At 51.9% G+C, this 18,514-nt stretch overlaps 5 protein-coding genes across 5 annotated transcripts; 1 reads left to right on the top strand and 4 right to left on the bottom strand.

Moving 5' to 3' along the window:
• Nucleotides 1-14: 14 nt before the first annotated feature.
• On the bottom strand, nucleotides 15-1,579 carry NECHADRAFT_43509 (uncharacterized protein; the record flags this gene model as incomplete). The annotated part of the gene is made up of 5 exons (XM_003044641.1): nucleotides 15-589; nucleotides 637-748; nucleotides 924-1,221; nucleotides 1,275-1,383; nucleotides 1,456-1,579. 5 exons carry the CDS (start codon nucleotides 1,577-1,579, stop codon nucleotides 15-17), a joined length of 1,218 nt encoding a protein of 405 aa, XP_003044687.1.
• Nucleotides 1,580-3,525: 1,946 nt separating this feature from the next.
• On the bottom strand, nucleotides 3,526-4,894 carry NECHADRAFT_100848 (uncharacterized protein). Its single transcript, XM_003044640.1, has one exon. It carries the CDS (start codon nucleotides 4,698-4,700, stop codon nucleotides 3,798-3,800), a length of 903 nt encoding a protein of 300 aa, XP_003044686.1. The 5' UTR covers nucleotides 4,701-4,894; the 3' UTR covers nucleotides 3,526-3,797.
• A 2,720-nt stretch (nucleotides 4,895-7,614) lies between these two features.
• On the bottom strand, nucleotides 7,615-10,739 carry NECHADRAFT_44211 (uncharacterized protein; the record flags this gene model as incomplete). The annotated part of the gene is made up of 5 exons (XM_003044639.1): nucleotides 7,615-7,962; nucleotides 8,019-8,329; nucleotides 8,386-9,557; nucleotides 9,610-10,358; nucleotides 10,434-10,739. The coding sequence occupies 5 exons, from the start codon at nucleotides 10,737-10,739 to the stop codon at nucleotides 7,615-7,617; spliced, it is 2,886 nt and encodes a 961-aa protein (XP_003044685.1).
• Nucleotides 10,740-14,510: 3,771 nt separating this feature from the next.
• On the top strand, nucleotides 14,511-16,880 carry NECHADRAFT_21987 (uncharacterized protein; the record flags this gene model as incomplete). The annotated part of the gene is made up of 6 exons (XM_003045049.1): nucleotides 14,511-14,610; nucleotides 14,670-14,881; nucleotides 14,946-15,061; nucleotides 15,112-16,045; nucleotides 16,101-16,739; nucleotides 16,785-16,880. Coding segments are annotated over 6 exons (2,097 nt in total), but the record flags the coding sequence as incomplete, so codon positions are not given.
• A 509-nt stretch (nucleotides 16,881-17,389) lies between these two features.
• Nucleotides 17,390-18,109, bottom strand: NECHADRAFT_81503 (uncharacterized protein; the record flags this gene model as incomplete). The annotated part of the gene is made up of 2 exons (XM_003044638.1): nucleotides 17,390-17,426; nucleotides 17,481-18,109. 2 exons carry the CDS (start codon nucleotides 18,107-18,109, stop codon nucleotides 17,390-17,392), a joined length of 666 nt encoding a protein of 221 aa, XP_003044684.1.
• Between the last annotated feature and the right edge of the window lie 405 nt (nucleotides 18,110-18,514).

Raw genomic sequence — 18,514 nt, 5'->3', positions numbered from 1 at the left:
ACAATCAATTTATTCTATAGCTTATCATCCCATCCAGCTCGACCGTTAAACCGCCCACTTTCTAGCATCTCTACTCTCTCTCCGTAGCGTGCCTTTCCGTGGACGGCTGTGCGACAGAATAGAAGAGTTTGGAATTCTGCAGGTGGTACTTGAACTGCCCTCAGGCTCATCTCGCCCTCGTGTAACCGCATCACAAACAAAATTCTCGGACCGACATGGTGATAAGAGGGCTCAGGAAGATTCCAGAGTTTAGTGGCCGTGTTGATGAGTTTCTTTTCCAATCCCGTTGACTGGGTAGAGATGGGCGATAAAGAGCCAATGTCGTCCTTAAAGGTGGTCCCATTACTGGTCTCGATAGTATTATCATTTGTACTCGAAATAGGCAGCGGCGGTACTGTTCGCAGCACAGCCCTAGACAGTTCAACCAGTGATAGAATATAAGGCTGATCTGCACGGCTGACTACGTCAAACTCATTGATGATGTTGAGACACAGTGTTGCTCCAGTACAACCATACCGGGATAGGTTTACAGGCGCGCTCACACAAGGGGGTGCGCCAAACGTAACACAAGAGAATCTTGCTGATTCGTCTGGGCTTGTAAGTACAGTGTCTAGGGCCTAATACTCTTCAACTCACCAAATGCTTTGTCTGAGATGTATCGAAGGTAGAAGAGAGCTGCAACCGCTCCGCCTGCAGAGTGGCCGGTAAAGAGTACATGGGATCTCTCCCCATTGGTGTTTTTAGCATTCTCGATGTAGGTTTTTACCCTTTCGGATACTATGTCGTCGAGAGCCCAAGCACTATTGAGAAATCCGGAATGGGCCATGAGATCAGGTTCATCGAGGAAATCGGGGCTCTGTTGTTGGAAGTTAGCAGAGCACTTGGAACGGTATTCTGCTAATCATCCAATCCGAGACCCTTACAATGAAATTTTCCGTGGCCTGAGGCCGAGAGTTGGCGTTTACAATGTGGTCCATCTTGCTCGCGCTGCCCCGAATCGCAATGACAAGGGTGGGCAATAGATGGTCGCCAAGACCTGGCTGAGCCACTGGCTCAACTACAGTTGACTTCAGGGCCTTTACGGTCCCTGTAAGTGAGTTTTTTAAAACATGATCTTTTCGAAATGTGCAGTAAGCCGTGTCTTCGATGGTGTTTTCGAGATCGTAGGTCCCACGAGCGCACTTCCATGCTGCGGATACGAGCTGAGCCTCGGCCTGAGAACTACAAGTGACTTTAGATAATTATACGGTTCAAATTTCAAGGAGAAGTCTCACCAGTTCCAATCTGTTGATGCGCCATCATCGCTTACTCTCGAGTTGGTGTACTTGGAAGCCTCCTGGTCCAGCCGTTGAAGCAGCTGCTTAAACTGGCCACTTAAGCTACCTACCATACAGAGAACTTAGTGGTATTCAATTCTGTACAATGACTCCAGCTTACCCTCCAAGTCAAGCTCACTGAGAGTCTCATGGACTGCACTGGACAGTTCAACCGCGGCGACGGAGGCTCCTCGCGAGTTATTAGCCGAGATGGCGCTCGATGAGGGGCCCCTCGTCCGCGTTTTAGAACTTGATATTCCCATGGCCACTACTGGGTGGAGAGGATGATGTCTCGGGCGTATGGCGATTGGCCTCTGTCTGATGTTCAATGGTTGTTGGTGTAAGCTGCAGGATTGGGTGAGTGGCAGGTTGCGCGGAAGTGGAATATTTCCGCGCCCAAGTTACCACTAGTATCACCATTACAAAAAAGGATCAGAAGCTACTAGTTGGCGATTTGGGTGCATTTCTCCTTCATCTAAACCTCTATCCAATCTGTTTTTTTATTGTATAAATGAGTCTACCTACTAGAGAGGCCCAATCATCGATAGCAATGCCTCCTTCAGAATGTGACATGGATTCACCCTTAACTGGCCGTGTGTTCAGGGTAACTCACATAGCCGTTGTGCTATGAGGCCTAAATCCACTGACGAGAGCTGCAGTAGAACGGTTCAACAAGCACAAAGTTCCAGCCTTAAAGTAGTCTACTTGACGTGAAACATCTAGAACGCACAAGACTGGCCCTGGCCCGACTTGCAGCTCGACATCTGCAGTACCGCTCCATCCAGTCAGACCAGTCAAGCTCAAGTTTTTCGCCTCGGGTTTTTCCAGTTGACATCCTGCTGAGTCGTGCTTGGTCATCGCCTCACTTGGTCGCATCACACCGGGCCTTTTGACGTGTCGTCCGGCCTGGCACTAGCATCTCGCCAGCAGACTTGGCCTGTACCCTCGTCGGATCGGCCGCCGGGAGCCGGTAAGTGGTCCTGTCAGGTTAAGCGAGGTCGACGAGAAGAAAACTTGCACATGTTCAAACCCTCGAGGAAAAGTGATGGTGTATACTTGGAGATGGTGTGTTCGTGTATGCCAGTCACTCACTGCATGCAACACAACGATACAACGAGAAACCCACAAGTGTATCTCGAAAACCATCATCGAGCAAAGACCTTCAGATGCAAACACTTCGATGGCCTCCACCGCTCCGGCAATTGCTTGACTCACGATCCCCTCCCCCACACCACCATCGGAGCCCGACATCTCCACAGACCTCTTCACAACGAAAAATCAGAAAAATCCATGTAGCATGAGACTCTCTCCGACGCTAGAAGATGAGAGAACAAGACGTGTCACTCAAACAGGCCACACTGTGTGCGTGGCAAAACAGACCGGGTTTATCTGTAGGGTTGATGAAAAAGAGCTCTCAGCTTGCGCCACGTGGAATGTGGTGGTGATCTGCCAGGTACAAGTTGCGCCGATCCAGGAACCGAATCAGAGCGGAACGAGCTCTGATTGGAAAAAGCTTAACCTGATAAACTCTTTACTTCAACGCTCGTGGCAAACGGTAAATGGCTTTTTACCAACGGTCATAAGCTCCCGGGCCAGAGGCATCGTTTCAACCAAAGCTTGACCAAAAGTCTCTTTTTTTGCAACCGCACATCTTAAAGGTTACACTGTAAACTGATAGCCAGAAACTCTCATCAACACAGTATGTAACCCGATCACAAAAGACACAAATCCCGCACATGTTGTTTAATGCAAGCCAAGTCCCCACCAGACGCGTGCACCGACCCTGAAACAAGTTGAACCTGCATTAGCCCATGTAAAGAAAAAAACCTTCGTGGACCTACGACAGCCTATCGCCAACGAGAGACATGGTTGTCATTGCTCCGTCATGGCGAAAAATGGGAAGGTACATGTAAAAGAAAGAATCGGTGAAAAAAGACGCAAGGGCTGAATAATCCTGTGTGTGTGTGTGTGTGTGTGCGACGTAACCCAACTCATCTTACTGTGTTCATGTTTCTCTTGGCTGAGACTGTCGGATTAAGGTTCTGAGAACTCGGCAGGATTCAGGATGAATTGTTTCTTGCGGGAAACATGTTGGCTCGTCCTTCGGCACATGTACTGACAGCGTCAGAGGACTCGATCCTTTAGAATCCTATCAAGGGTTCAAACAACTTAAAGTTAACGAGGGTAAAGTAGTTCACGGGTACAAAGGCACATGAGAATCGAAGCATATATATCATAAGCACTATGAATATATAATGTAGAAGGTTTTAATAAACAAGATCCCAAATCCAGTATCCAGGTGACCTTTGGGAGCGGCCCAATTGATGACGTCCGCCTCTCTCTAATATCGACTAGTTAAAGTCATCCAAAGACACAGTAGCGCAACCGTTAACACCAGGTATTGATGGAAAGACAAGTGTACCCCAGCTCTATGCCAAAAATTGAAACGATTCAGAAACAAGCATCTTCTCAAGGAAGAGCTTACTTAGAATAGTCGACGGTGACAGTAAGGCGGGCCTTGCCGGCGGGGAGGTTGAGGCCAATGCCGTCAAGATCCTCCATGCCACCGAGGTAGGCGTTCTCACCAGTGCCACCAGGGTAGATGGTGGAGCAGGTGCCGTGGCCGCAGACCTGGAGACCGGGAATGTCGAGGTTCTCGGCAGCGGAGACGAGGCAGGAAGCATCAGCACCGGACCACTTCTTGTTGGAGTCGTTGCCAAAGTCGAACTCGAGCCAGGTGGAGGCGAACTGGCCGATGGCGGTGGTGGGAACCTCACCGACACCGCAAGCGCAGCCACCCTGGGAGTTCTCGTCAAAGGCGATGACCTTGGAGCCCTTGCCGGGGAGGCTGAAGGTGATGGCCTGGTTGCCCTTCCAGAAACCGTTGATGCCACCATCGGGGCCGATCTTGTTGAAGCAGACGCACTCCTGGGTCTTGGAGCCAGCGTTCTTGAAGGTGGTGGTGTACTTGTACTTGTCGGCAACGGAGGCGTCGACGGCCATGATGTTGCAGCCGTAGTCGTCAGAGGTACCGGTGTTGCCCTTGTAGGCGATCTGCTCGACGGTGGCGCGCTTGGACTTCTTGCCGCCGCAGAACTCCTTGTAGCCAGCACCAGAGTCAGAGTCGGAGCCGGTCTCAGCAGCGGAGGAGGTAGCGGGAGCAGCAGCCTCCTTGCTTGAGGCGGGGGCCTCGTAGTTGACCTCGGCGGGAGCGGTAGGGGCAGCCTGGCTGACGACCTGGGTGGCGTACTGGGTGACGGTGACGGGCTTGTTGGCGACGACAAAGTCACGACGGCCGTGGGCGCGCTGGTGAGCGTGGCCGGAGGGGTGGGCAGAGACGCCGAGGGCGGCAGCCAGGATAACGACGGAGGAAGAAACCTTCATTTTGATAGTTTTGTTGTAGTTGTTGACTGAAACAGATTCTGCTTTTGTTGATGAAAAACACTGGCTGTCGTATTCCCAGAATACTCCTTAGTTGCCTTGGAATGATTGTAAGGTAAGTTGGTTCAAGAGAGTGTTGTCAACGCGAGTAAGCGCTGTATAAGGAATGACTGGAAGGCAAAGGAGGCCGTGATCCGAAGAACAGTGGATTGAAGAAGAAAAGAATCAGAACCCGAAAAGGAGGGAGACGGCCATTAATAAGGTGAACAGGGGGCGTGGCCGACTGCCCGTGGACGAGATGAGTTGAGTGGTGTGGGTGGTGTGGATGGGCGGCGCCATGTCTCTCCTCTCTCGTCTGGCTCTCACCCCATCGCCATCCTTGTCCACGCCCTTGAATCATGGCTCTCTCCGTCTCCTTGCTGTGCCTGAACGTCCTCCCAGCTCTTCCGCGGCTTGTGTTGTGGGCCTGCCGGGTCCACGACTAACACTGGACCGGCGCCAACGCCAACACAGACACGACGGTACAAGCGCCACGCTCCACCGCCGTTCTCAAAGGTTGCTTGCGCCAGGGGTAGGAATGCAACTCTGACCTCCCATCCCTGCCAGGTACCAAGCATGCCTGATTGGCCTCTTCCAGCAACGGGGGCGCCCTGCCGCCCTGCCGCCCTGGGCGACGCCTCCGAGAGAAACCCACCCCCAAGAGTCAAGGGAACTCGTCCAGAAGCCCACCAGAGACACCAGATCGCCGGCCGCGTCAGCAAATCTGCAAGTCTGCCCTGGAAGCCGAAGACGTCCAGCTGCGGTTCCAGTGGTTGGCTAGACCGGAACAGCATCAGCTCACGGAAATCAACGCACATGTTGTGTGTTTTTCCTTGGATGAGAAATTGGGAGCGACGAATGCGCCTTGCGCACGCCGTATTGTGGACGAATTAATCGCTGGCTCTGACAGTGAAAAGAAAACGGGGAAAAGCAAGGGTCCAGAAGAAGAAAGGCACAGAGAAGCAAAGATTGAGAAACACGCCCATTTCCCACTCTTTCTCAGATCATGTCTCTGCCATCTTTAATCATGGGCCCCATTCGTCCCATCCATCAACTGCAGCTGCGCGACAGCTTGTCACGGCAGTCAGTCATTGATTGACTAGAGAATGCGGAGAGAGAATGCCGTGGCTCGATACTCAGCGTCTCCGATATACGTGGAGCCAGCCAACGCAGGCAGCTTGACGCCGCAGAAGCCATCTCAACGTATGCCGTGGACTGTGTGAGCGCCGGGCTTGTATCATCAACCGCTGCCCGCCCAACGGCCGACCTTTTGCTGGTTGTTGTCCATGCTTCCTGCTTCTGATCAGCCACCATCAACGGTAACCATTCATCCATCGGGGATCTGCAAGACCCCCCCTCTTTCCATTCGCTGGCGTGGCGCCGCCCACACTCCGGTTTGTCGCTCGGGTCATTGTCTGTCGTCGGCTTCCCGCCCTATTTTTCGTTCCCTGATGTCCCTGACGCGGCCTCCTTTCTTGAAACAATAAACACGGATAATGAACCACTCTCCTTCAACGGCCATCCAGAAGCTGTGGATGGCTTCGGCCGCCCACGAACTGACCAGGGAGTGGAAATGAGGGAGATGATGGTGGCCACTCACGATCGAGCCAGGGGCCGCTGTGGAGCAGATCAAGTTGGCGGTGGGAGTTGGCAGAAATTTCCCTTTTCGGATGGCACCACCACATCACGGTCAAGGGCACGACAACACAGAACACGGGCCATGACAAGGGGACCTTTTGGTCGTGGCCTGTTGTTGCTTTGTTGACCAACTACAGGGAACCCGGAAAGACCTGAAACAAACAAGACAAAGGGTTCCTTGTATCCTCAGCCTCTTTCAGGTCTCTTCTTGCTCTGTGCTTTGCTGCTTCTGAATCTTGTCCCTCGTCTCCCTTTTCCCCAGTTGCTTCTTTAGGAAATCGTCTAAACAACAACCAGGGACCCATTGACAGCTACTCATCAACCTTGACAGAGGGAACCAACCCCCTACTACATAGTATCGATGTCTGTATGCTCAGTACTGTGTTGTGTTATACGCTCCGTCGTATAACCTACGAAATTATCGCTCAGCTAGCACTTGATCTTGGCCAAATGATAAGAGGGGCACTGCCGCTACATACAACCCTTTGATCCTGACACTCCCTCTCTCTCAGCATTCCTAACCTCTTATCCTCTTCCACAACTCTCGTCATCTGTTTCTGCTTCACCTCAAACAACTGCAAACAAAGACAAGCCTCTCAGTCCAGAACAAAGACCATCCTCACCTGATGGGCCTCAGTCTATTTCCAGTACCATCCATCCTTCAGCCCTTCTCTGATCCTTCCCGGGTACGTCGGGTACGTGCGCACCAGCTTCTCCGCTATGTTGCCTCCCAGGTTGCTATTCCTGGCACGTGCCACGGGTCTCATCCATGTCCGTCCATAATTCATATCAAGTCCATGTAATGTAACCTTCTAGGGATCCCGAGCCTGTCCACCAAGGCTGCCATGCAGATAACCTTGGAATCGTCCCCGAGCGAGATTGAGCAATGACAACGCTTAATGCACTCCCTGAAAAGAGAAAGGGGGGCATGACATCCAATGCCGCATCGCATCAATCCTAGATGAGAAAGGAGACTATGTGTATTTCGCTGCTTTATTGACTGTCGACTATCTGGATGTATCTGCAATTCAGCCAACTTCAACCCGCTGATCATCGCTCACATCATCCAGCCGTCTCTGCAACTTCATTCTGCGGCCGTGGATCCTTTGCAAGCACTCGCCGTTTTCATGTCCCAACCCCTCTATGCTTGAATCATCCAGCCCAGTCTCGCCATGCCTCCAAACTACCTCCAGCCACCAACTAGTTGTCTTACTCAACCTCAGCCTTTCCCGGACACGATCTAAAAGTAGCTTCTCATGGCGTCTTCGTAGCCAGTGCCGCCTCTGAGATCCCGCCCAAAATTGGCATGCACGTTAAGCACTTGCTTGATGTGACGCATGCTCAGTGCCTCACCCTTGTTAACGGCAAGATCTTGAGCTGAGCTTATCACATTCTTGATCTCTCGTCCGTTCAACTCTTGCTTCGAGAGATACGTCCAGTCATCCTCCTTCAGCGGCTCTACCTTGAGCTTGCCCAGATCACGCACCCTGTCGAGGAACATCTGGAAGATGGTTCGCTTCGCCTTGGCATCGAGGGCATCGTATCGGAGGGCAATGTGGATCCGCGACTGGAACGCTTCATCAAAAGTCTGCAGACCTGTCAGCCTATACAACTCATGGCGTCTGACTCGCTTCCGAGACATACCTCAACGCGGTTGGTAGTAAGGAACAGAATTCCCTGGAAATATTCCAGCTGCCGGAGAAAGATGCTCACTAGGGCGTTCCGTTGAATGTCGTGCATGTTGCGTTTCTCCAGGAAGACGTCCGCTTCGTCCAGGAGAAGAATGGCTCCCCAGGCATGGCAAGTGTCCAAGATTTTCTGCAACTCTGCCTCGAGGTATCGAGAATCTGTCCCAAGCTCTCCCGCCGAGGCCATATACAGAGGGCACTTGAGCAACTCACTGATGCCCTCGGCGGTAAGTGTCTTGCCTGTTCCCGGGGGTCCATGCAGGACCGCTATCGTCATGTGTTAGTCACCATCGCCTGTGGCACATCTCAAGGGTTTTACTTACTGACAAGGCCCTTTCCTTTGCCCTGAATCACATCGTCAATCGTGTTTGCTGCGTGGTACTTGCGTGATTTGACAAGAGCTTTGATCAAGTCCTTGGTCTGAGGCTCAAGGACGAGCGAATCCCAGGCCTTGTCGTTCCACTTGATCTCGCCGATGCCAGAAACGCTCAGCTCCAGCCAATGCTTCTCCGAAAAGGAGAACCCAAGGAACACGGGCGATGCGATGAGATATTCCTCGTCGGTAAACTCAAACGTCTCTGCCTCTTCGTCATCCTCTCCGCTCTTGGGGGGTATTTTGTCGAGTTCTTCTTGGTCTGGTTCGCTCCCGAAGAGATCCTTCGGTATTCTCGCTCTCTGTACTTCGCCATTGCCATCTTTGAACACTTTGGTGACATACTTGACCTTTTCTACCCCGTCCGAGTCCGAATCTTGGCAGTCACAGCAGTCCTCCGACTCCGAGTCTGAACTATCCGAGAGAATGTCGGGGTCCTTTGGTTTGACCGACGACACACTGTAATTGGGGTTGATCCTTCGAAAAGTGGATGGATCAATCATGACACGGCTTGGCTGGATGTTGAACTTGATGACGAGGTTTTTCTTGCGCTTCATGAAAGCGATGCCCTGATAGCTCTTGTAATGGACGCCGCTGAGCTTGACAAACTTCTTGCCTCGTTCGATCAAATCGGCGCGGAGCTTGCTCTCGTTCGGGTGGTACTGAAGGGGGTAGCAGGGCAGGCTGGTGATCCTGCGAGCGCCTTGGAACTCGTCCACATCCACTGCCATGCCGCCATACCCGAACCGCTTCCCGTCAAACTCCACGTACTTGCCATCGATGTAGTAGAACCGGCCCTTGACAATTGATGATTGAGGAGTCGCCATATCTACCTTGAATACTCGGGGCTCGCTGGTGCATCCGTAAGTTGTCGTGTAAGCCAGCGTGTTCGGTTTCCAGAGAGCCCACATCAGGTCGAAGGTGATGAGTCCATTCTCCAGCATGGGGTATAGACTTTCTTTCGTGGTTTCGTAGTCTTTGTCAATGTACTTGATCATCACCTTGAGATGCTTTCTCTTGTCGTCAAGCCGGACCTGGTTCTTCTTTCTCGCCTTCTTGGTCTCCCCAGCTGGTTTGGCTTGCTTGAGCGCCCTAAGGTGAGCTCGGAGATCCTCCAGATACCTGAGTTTGGAATTAGCATGGTTAGAGAAGAACAAGACTGGGAGAAGCTCACAGGAATAGTAGGTGAGGGTTCAGCTTGGGCACCTCATCAACCAGACTAACCCCGTCGGTGTTTCCGATGACATCCTGTAAACATTCGCGAAGGAGCTTGCTCCTGATGTCAACGTACGTGGTACGGTACTTGCCTTCCCAATCAAAGGTTCGGCGGACATGAAAGATAAAGTCCTCGTACTGCGATTCGCTGTCGACATCGGCTGTATCTTGCAGTTTGTAGTTGTGAATCTTGCTATCCCAAACCTGGTCAACACGCTTGAAGGCTGGACGCTTGGTTTTCTTCTTAGACTCCGCAGCTTGATCTGATTCATCGCTTGAGTCCCCTCCTAGACCAAGTTCCTTGAGATGTTCCTTCAGCGAGCTTCCAGGGGTTTTGTATGCCGCGCGGCTCTCCCTCAAGCCATAGCGGCTCCGTTGTCCGACAGGCTGTGAAATAGATGTGTTCGTTTGAGGAACGACTGCACTGTGGGAGTACTGATACGGAAGGGGGTATCCAGGGGCGCTGAAAGCAGGTACAGGGGCCGGGTTGGAAAGTTGCTGCTGCAGTTGGGATACCTGAAGCTTGAGAGCCTTGAATTGGCTCTTGAGGCCTGGTTTCTTCGATCCCGAGGCAACTTCTTGGTCGCTCTCCTCGTCGCTGTCTGAAGGGTCTGACGAGTCGGTGCCGCAATCAGAAAGGTCGTCTTTGGCCCTTTTCTTCTTCTTCTGCTTGCTTGACTTCTTGGTCGATTGTTTGGAAGACTTTTTCTTGTTCGAGGATAGCTTCTTCCCGGACTCGTTCTTCTTGCTTTGACCCTTGTCTTTGCCCTTCTTACTGCCAACAGGCTTCTTGCAAGACTTGTCAGCGGTCTGGGTGGCGTTGGCATCGTCATCTGAATCAGGCTCAGTATCAGCCTCGGAGCCGTCGGAAGTGTCTTGTTCTTCTTCGTTCGAAGCAGATTTGGCACTCCCCGAGGTTGTCTTCTTCTTTCGTTGATGCTTAGAGGATGAAGTGCTCTTGGTAGATCGCTCAGCCGACTTTGGGGACGTCACTTCAGCAGTTTGTTGATCTCCTTGAGTTGTGTTTTGCACAGTTGACTCCTTCTGGGTGGTCCCTTCAGGGACAATCGTCACTTCAGTCTCCTCCATCGTGAGAGTAGTGAGTAATAGTTTACTCTCGGGGTGTCAGAGAAGCGACAACTGACTGCCTGATAAAAAGGTGCTAACCGCAGGGAATTGCGCGAGGTGAATGTAGTTCGTTGTGTTGGTAGTTGTCACTGAATCACAAGGCAACCAGGCAGGGAGTGCAGGAGGGTCTGGTCCGCTCAAATTGCACAGCTACAGTGGCTTGTATCAGTCCACCCTAACAATGATTTGAGTCCCAGCTGTTTTTGCCTGTGTCAATCAAGTTATTCTTCCAGAAAACAGAGATAGCCACGAACCTGGTGTGGAATGTGTCCAACTGAGTCAAGACACCAGTCGTTGCGCAGAAGGATGCACGGCACTGATGTGTGCTCGGCGACGAATCAAAAGACGGGTTTTCTTGTTTTCCAAGAGAAGGACAGCACAAAAGAGGCTGTAACTGGTCTTGACGGCCAGAACGATGAGTTCTGCTTGATAAGTCTTGAGATTAGGAGCTACTCAATAGTGGCAACCTGTCAGTGGGGGGAATAAGAGGATGCAAAATTCCGTGCAACTGGGCTTGAATGGTTTTAAGACTGTGGTGATGAAGATGAACTAGAGGAGTCAAGACGAGAGCACCAGAGAAGGCCTGGAAGAGTTTGCAAAAGGAAAAAGGAGGCAACAAACACCTCAAGGCAGTGGCTGCCCGCGTTGCAGCCGGCAGATGGCATCAGTGATGAAGAAAAGGCAAACCAACAAGATGGAGGCGGGAGCCACTCAAGACGTTGGGACGGCACGACACAGGCAGACCAGACAGCCACCAAGCAAACCGGCGTTTGCATGAGTGGATGATGGCCGAGTGATTGGGCCAGACATGCTTGATGATATGGAACCTATGTTGCACAGCATCCAATCCAATCATCCATCCGTTGATCCAGGCAGGCTGCATCTGGAATAAGGTCAGTTTGCCCGGTGTGGAGAGACAAGTGAGATATCACATTGAGGGACTGGCGAATGGGCAGAAGAGGCGTGACGACGATGATGATGCCCAGAATGGATGCCTATCGTGGGGCTCTGCTGGGCAATGTTGAGTGAGGCCGCTGGTGATGAAAGAAGATGGTACAGTTGATCACCGAGAGGTTCCTTCCATGTTGGACCCTTCCGTTGGTGGATGGATTCATCCCGTCCAGTTCCATTTCCTTAGCGGCCCCTCTCCATCTTTGCCGGGCGGGAAGGAGGCGCCAAAATGCAGCGGGTCCGGGGGACCAAGTGACCTACAACTCCATCAGGCTTGGAAGACCAGTAGAACCATGGGGATAGAGATTGGATGTCTTGCATCAACGATTCTAGTCATGGGCAACTACCTATTCGCACGGACAGCTCGCCATTGCCTACTCCTGTCGTGCCTCTACGATCTCTCCATCTTCTATAAATTCACAAGGCAGAACTTGTCAGAACATGCGAGGCGTCTGGCCCATGCAACGCACCTCAATCTCATATTCTCCTCCTCCAAGACGGGATAGATGGGATCCTCAAAGGTTGGCGGCACGAGACGTCCACAGGTCCACAGTGTCCAACACATCAAACATCATCCGCCTCATTCCTCTGCTCAACCAATCACGCCCCTCATCAAAGGTCCGTCTTGAGCTTTCAGGCCATCAACAACCGCACTTCTGCCTGCAGTCAGGATGGTGCATCTCACAAGGCCCCACGCTGGACCCTTTAGCAAACGATTGAGGCTCTGAGCCCAGCCAGAACAAAGAAAATCTGCCCATACGGCTACCTGCCATGTTGGGTGCGACCGGATGGCAAGAGACGTGGCCTCCGTCCGCTTACTCCGTTCGTATTCGTGCGATGGATGTCGGAATGCGAGATGGAGACACCAGAGCGACCCCGGTGAGCAAGACCACGTACTGCGACAACTTGTCATGCTGTGTTTGTGTGTGTCTAAGCCGCCCTCTTGCTGCTGCAACCTAGCCCGCGAATCAACAGGCCGCAAAAGAAACTGCCAAGGGCGAGACCATTCATCTGCCAGGTGATGTGTTGGCGCTACATGGATGGGATGCCGGCGAGCAGCAGCCGGACAAACACCAACCGGTGCCACAAATCCCGTGCAGATGCGGCATCCTATCCGTTTGATGGTTTGTATGTGGTGAGTTTTGCTTCTGCCGGCGTAGTCAGTCAAACGGGTCTAAAGACGCTTAGAAGGCCTAGGCACTCCAAACATGTTCGCGCTCACGGTGACTTGCACTGCTTGATAATCCCCCAGACTCAAGAACACAGCATGGAATTGGCGCCGATGTCGGTGGTTCGTGAAGGGTGCCCACAGCTTGGAAGGATCCTTGTAGTTAAGATAAGCTACACAAATATTTGCTGGGTAATAGTAGATCTTACAACCTACCTACGATACGCTTCAAAGTCTCAAAGAGCTTGCAGGGTAGGTAGCCATCAATCCAACGAATGCGAGCAGTAAAGGATACATTCCAGCCAAAAATATTTAGGCTTGGATTCGAGACTCTTACTGCTGACGTGAGTATTGCAATTGCATCAACATAGTTGATGAAGTTGAGGGAAACCCTTAATAATATCCCGCTGGGCTCATCATGAGTTGGATCTTGGTGTCTTGATGACGAGGCGCACTAACGCATCAGATTTTTTATGGATGGATGGCTGGCCAGCAGGGAACCGAAGGACTGGGATACACGCTCCTCCACGCTCGCTTGCCAGAGGTTTAGCGACATAGATGCATAAGAAATGGCATTCAGATCAAGTCATTGGATCGTGAATTTTCCAATCTCCAAGATTCTGGAGGAGATGCGCATGCAAAACAAGAAAAAACCTGGTCGAGACCCGGCATAGCCCTTGCTTGCAGGGTAGCAATAACATCCATGCATGCTTGGATGATCTTGGGATGGGTGTTAGAGGTCTTGCTCATTGTTGCACGTATCAAGCTCGGGAGTAAGGGCCCAGGCCAGACAATAAATAATTCGTGGAAAGGCTCGTTTCAGTATCATGATATTCATTAGCATGAACTGATTAATAAATTGCATGGTTACGAGCCTCAGAACAAGGTCTGAGACCATTTTCCACCGCACCCCGCGCTGCTGCAAGCGACGCAAACTGCAGCTCATGATAGCAAAAGCACAGACCAGCAGGTGGCTGGGGTTGAGCCAATCGCCAGCCTTCGCGACGTCATCGCCAGCTCGTTAGTCGACCGAGGTAGCTCCTTCCTGTCAACTTGGTTCAGTTGATTCAGGTGGAAGAACCTTGCTACTTTGAAGGAAGGCGCGGGAGGGGAAGGAACTGGTAACCTAAATCGCTTGGACACGGACCTGCCGAGCTGAAGCTTGTTTTTTTCAGCTGCCGTCCTCCTCATGGCGACCCAATCTTGACCTCATCATCCTCGTCGTCACCGTCAAGTCCAGAGGGGCATTGGGATTGACTCTTGCACGCTGCAGCCAGCCGTCAATCGCCATACAAAGATCTATCTGAGACACCATCGGCCCGGTATCATTGCCTCTGACAACGTTTGAGCCATTGTCTCTGGACCTGGATCTTGACCGTGACCCTGGACTCGACTTGGATCTCTTTGCGGCACGCCATCATCGCCTGACTTGGGCGTAACGCGGCAGCTTGCGAGTCCACACTAAACACCAACCCCACCGCACGCAGCCTCCCGTCGCGAACTCGTACCATACTTTATTGTCTTCACTCGCCGTTCCGTTCAAGTGCTGTGGAATTGAGCAAGACGAACGACGCGCTTGAAGCACCATCGAAGCCGCGAGCTAGCCATAAATCATGCCTAGCAACTGGAGGCGATTCAAGGGTTACTTTTCCCTGAACGGCACCAACGGCACCAACAGCCGTCATGCCTGGCTTCACGAGGAGGAGCGAGCGCGTACGTTTCTTCCCATTCTCTTCTGCCCACGGCCATTGAGCTAACACAATGATCGCCAGTCCTTCCTCATCACAGGAACCAGAACATCGAGTCTGCCATTCCGCCCCAAGAGGTCACAAAGGTCTGCCTCCGATTGCGACACCTGATTCGCGAATGCATTCCGTGCGAGCTTGAAGAGAGCCAAATTACTCGTTCCCACAGCACCATCATCACCAACAAGGTTATCCAGGCTGCAAAGGAAGCTGGCGGCGAGCGATACGGATCATGTGTGGTATGTTGGATATCGATCTGCTGGACCCGGATTCTTAACTGACGTCGTTCGCTTCTGCCATTAGGTCTACGCTCTGCTGGTCAACATGCGATGGTTCCAGCGGGAGGGGATTGTCGAGCTATGGGATGCTGACCTCCATGATCTTCGTGCAGTTGCTTGTACTGTCATTGCTAAGCAGATGTATGCTCGCCGTACTCCTTCACCCATCAGATACTGACTATTGCCTCCAGCATTGAAAACGAGGACGATGCCGAGTACCTCCTGCACCACGTTCTGCTTCGACGGTATTCATTCCTCATCAACCAAGAACCCACTGCCCCAACCAACGTCATTGAGAAGGCAGTCGATCTACATGCCGTCCGGGTCATTGGCTCATCTGGCTATCAGAAGTGCATTGCCTACCTATGGCGCGGCTGGTTGGTACAGGACGAGAACGATCCGTCCAAGTTTGTCGACTACAAGGACAAAGACAACGTCAATTTCATCGTACACATGGATCCCGACCGCATGCGAGCGCCGCGCTACCAGAATGCCGCCCAGCTTATGTTTTCATTCATCTACCTTGGACTCTACACAATCGCCATCAACTCGATTAACGCGACAGGCGTACTGGATGCAGCCGAAATCGTGCTCTACGTCTTTACCTTTGCCTATGTTGCTGACGAGCTTGTCAAATACTACAAGGCGGGCTACCACATCCTGGGTTTCTGGAATGTCTTCAACTTCATCTTGTATACCTTCTTGACCGTATCTCTTGTCTTCCGCATCATCGGACTATCGTACTGGAGTGACGACAAACGCCATGCGGAGTACAACCGACTGAGCTACTATCTGTTGGCATTTGTTGCGCCTATGTTCTGGGGCCGTCTTCTGCTTTACTGCGACAGCTTCCGCTTCTTTGGCGCCATGCTGGTTGTTCTCAAGGTCATGATGAAAGAATCAGTCATCTTCTTTGCTCTGCTCATCATCATCATCATTGGCTTCCTTCAGGCCTTTATTGGTCTAGATGTCGCTGAAGACAATGTTGCAGGCGACTCGTGGTTCATTATTGAGGCTATGCTCAAGGCCATCATGCAGAGCCCCGAATTTGACGGATTCGAGAATTTTGGACACCCATATTCGTTTGGATTGGTTCTCTACTACTGCTTTACCTTTATTGTCATGGTGAGCTCATATATTGACCCGATGTGTTGCATGCAAAGCTGATTTGGAACTCTAGATTATTCTCCTCAACATCCTCATTGCCCTTTACAACTCGGCCTATGAGGACATCTATGAGAATGCTGACGATGAATATCTGGCACTGTTTGCTCAGAAGACGATGCAGTTTGTGCGAGCCCCTGACGAGAACGTCTATATTGCCCCTTTTAACCTGGTTGAAATTATCATCTCTGGTCTGTTCGAATGGTGGATGCCCAGGGCAACTTACGAGTTCATCAACGACTGTGTCATGGCCGCTCTATACTCTCCTCTCCTGTTCGTGGCTGCATGGCTCGAGACACGCACGGCGCATACGATCCGCCACAACCGAGCACGAGGCGAGGAGGACGATGACCAGGTGCATGAGTGGGAACAGTTCCACGAGGAGATCGACTTTGAGGCAGAGGGCTGGACAAAGACATGCGATGCGGTCAAGCCAAACGTGGAGGAGGAGCCAGCCGTTATCGAAGTGCGCAAACTGCGGGCTGAAGTTGATGAGCTTAAGCAGATGCTCTCAAATCTTGGCAGTGCTATCAAGGGGAAAGAAGATCAGCCGGTCGAAGAAGTGAAGAGCGGAAAGGCGCCAGAGACAGAGACAGAGGGCGACGAAACTCGCGACGAAACTCTGGAGACTTCGGAGGTTCCCGAAACCCCTGATGTGGCCCAACATCCTGATGAGCCTGAACAGGGTGATGCGGCAGAGGCCCAAGACACCCCCGAGACGTCGGCGGCATCTGGTGACAACAAGGGTGGGAAGAAGAATAAGAAGAAGAACAAGAAGAAGGGCCCTGGAGGAGCAGGACCCAGCTCTGGTGGACCTAGCTCTTAGGGGAGGTGGCCACGGAAGGGTTGATGAAGTGCAAACGATGCGGATATATTCTCGCGTGAGCAACTGGTTTGCTGGAATGGTCTGTGTTTGGTTGGCTCTCTGATCTGGTTTATGTATACCTTGCGATGATGGGATTGCTTCATGTCTGATTGAATATGCTACGAGTGTTTGTACGGATCTTGTAACGCGTTGAATTGAGTGTCGAGAGCGAGATGATTGTCTAATTGATTGATGCGGGAAGGGCCTTTAAGACGAATCGTGGTGATGTTTGTAATATGCATACAATGAAGGTTTATAGCAGAAAACATCTGTTACTAGAAAAGGCGCCTCTGGTTGAATATATATTCTTGACGACAATTGGATAGAGGAGGTCAACTGTCATGATCAGGCTAATCCATGATACTACGTACTACACCACATACCCCTCCTCAGCATAATGTCCATTCTCCTCCTGATGTCAAACACATTAGGTTATCTCCTTACGATTCCTCGCTAGCGGTGGGGGGGAAATATCGCCTGTTTCATCTAGTTAGCTATGGTTTTTGTTTAAATATAGGAATATCAACTTACGGTAGTGCATTGTTGTACGCATCCACATCCTTGGGGAGGAAAGTGACAAACACAACCCTGAGGAGATTGTTCCCATCCTCTGTCTCCATAAACTCCCTCACAGTCTTGCAGGCGACATAGGCAGCCCGCTGGCTGGGGAAACCGTAGATGCCTGTACTGATGGCGCTGAAGGCGACGGTGCGGAGACCGTTCTGGACGGCGAGCTTGAGGCTCTCACGGTAGCAGCTGGCAAGGCTCTCTTCCGGGTTCCTGACCTCCCGGTAGATGGGCCCCACGGTATGGATGACGTGCTGCGCGGGGAGGTTGTAACCCTTTGTGATGACGGCCTCGCCCGTCTCGATGGGCCCGAGTGGCGCGCTCTCGCGAACAAGCTCCGGACCTGCGGCGGCGTTGATGGCGCCGTCGACGCCGCCTCCGCCCTGGAGAAGGCGGTTCGCGGCGTTGACGATGGCGTCGAGGCGCAGCCGGGTGATGTCGCCGCGCATGTAGCCGATGCGGCGGTTGATGTCGTCGCTGGCTGAAAAGGCGGGCTCCTGGGTCGACTCGACAGTCGCGATGGAGAGGAGCGATGTCGAGTCAGCGTAGAGCTGCGTGAGGATGGGGATGTCGCCGATGGATTTGGTAGCCATTTTGAGGATTTTGGTTGCCAACATGTAATGTGTTGCAGCGTGAGATGAAAGAGGGAGAGGCTTCTCTTTATGCTCGAGGGAGAAGAAAACCTTGGGGGCTGTTTTCCAAACGGGAAAGACTGATTAACGTCAAGAGTTTTTTCTTTGAGTGTTTCTTATCCCTTGCTTGGGTAGCTTCGTTCTGTACACCTTTATTAGTGATGAGATGCCCAACTTGAGAGAAGCAATGGGGATGCAAACCAACACACAAGTTGCTGTTGCTTCTGTTTAACTGATCAAGCGAGGTAGACGAATGCGGGCAAGGAAACTTGAGCGTAATGGGCTGCTCTACGAAGTAAAGTCTCTTCTTTCGACCTTGGATGAATTGTTCCCTCTTCTTTGTTTGTCGTGATTCGGAAAACGTGA

Source organism: Fusarium vanettenii, assembly GCF_000151355.1.
Source record: "Fusarium vanettenii 77-13-4 chromosome 6 genomic scaffold NECHAsca_20_chr6_4_0, whole genome shotgun sequence".
Classification (NCBI taxonomy): Eukaryota; Fungi; Ascomycota; class Sordariomycetes; order Hypocreales; family Nectriaceae; genus Fusarium; species Fusarium vanettenii.
The sequence above is the reverse complement of the archived record's forward strand: the minus strand, read 5'-3'. Positions and strand labels throughout refer to the sequence as shown.

Bases quoted from the DNA above. Each gene is read 5' to 3' on its own strand.
- NECHADRAFT_100848 (XM_003044640.1), bottom strand. From the start codon at position 4,700: ATGAAGGTTTCTTCCTCCGTCGTTATCCTGGCTGCCGCCCTCGGCGTC.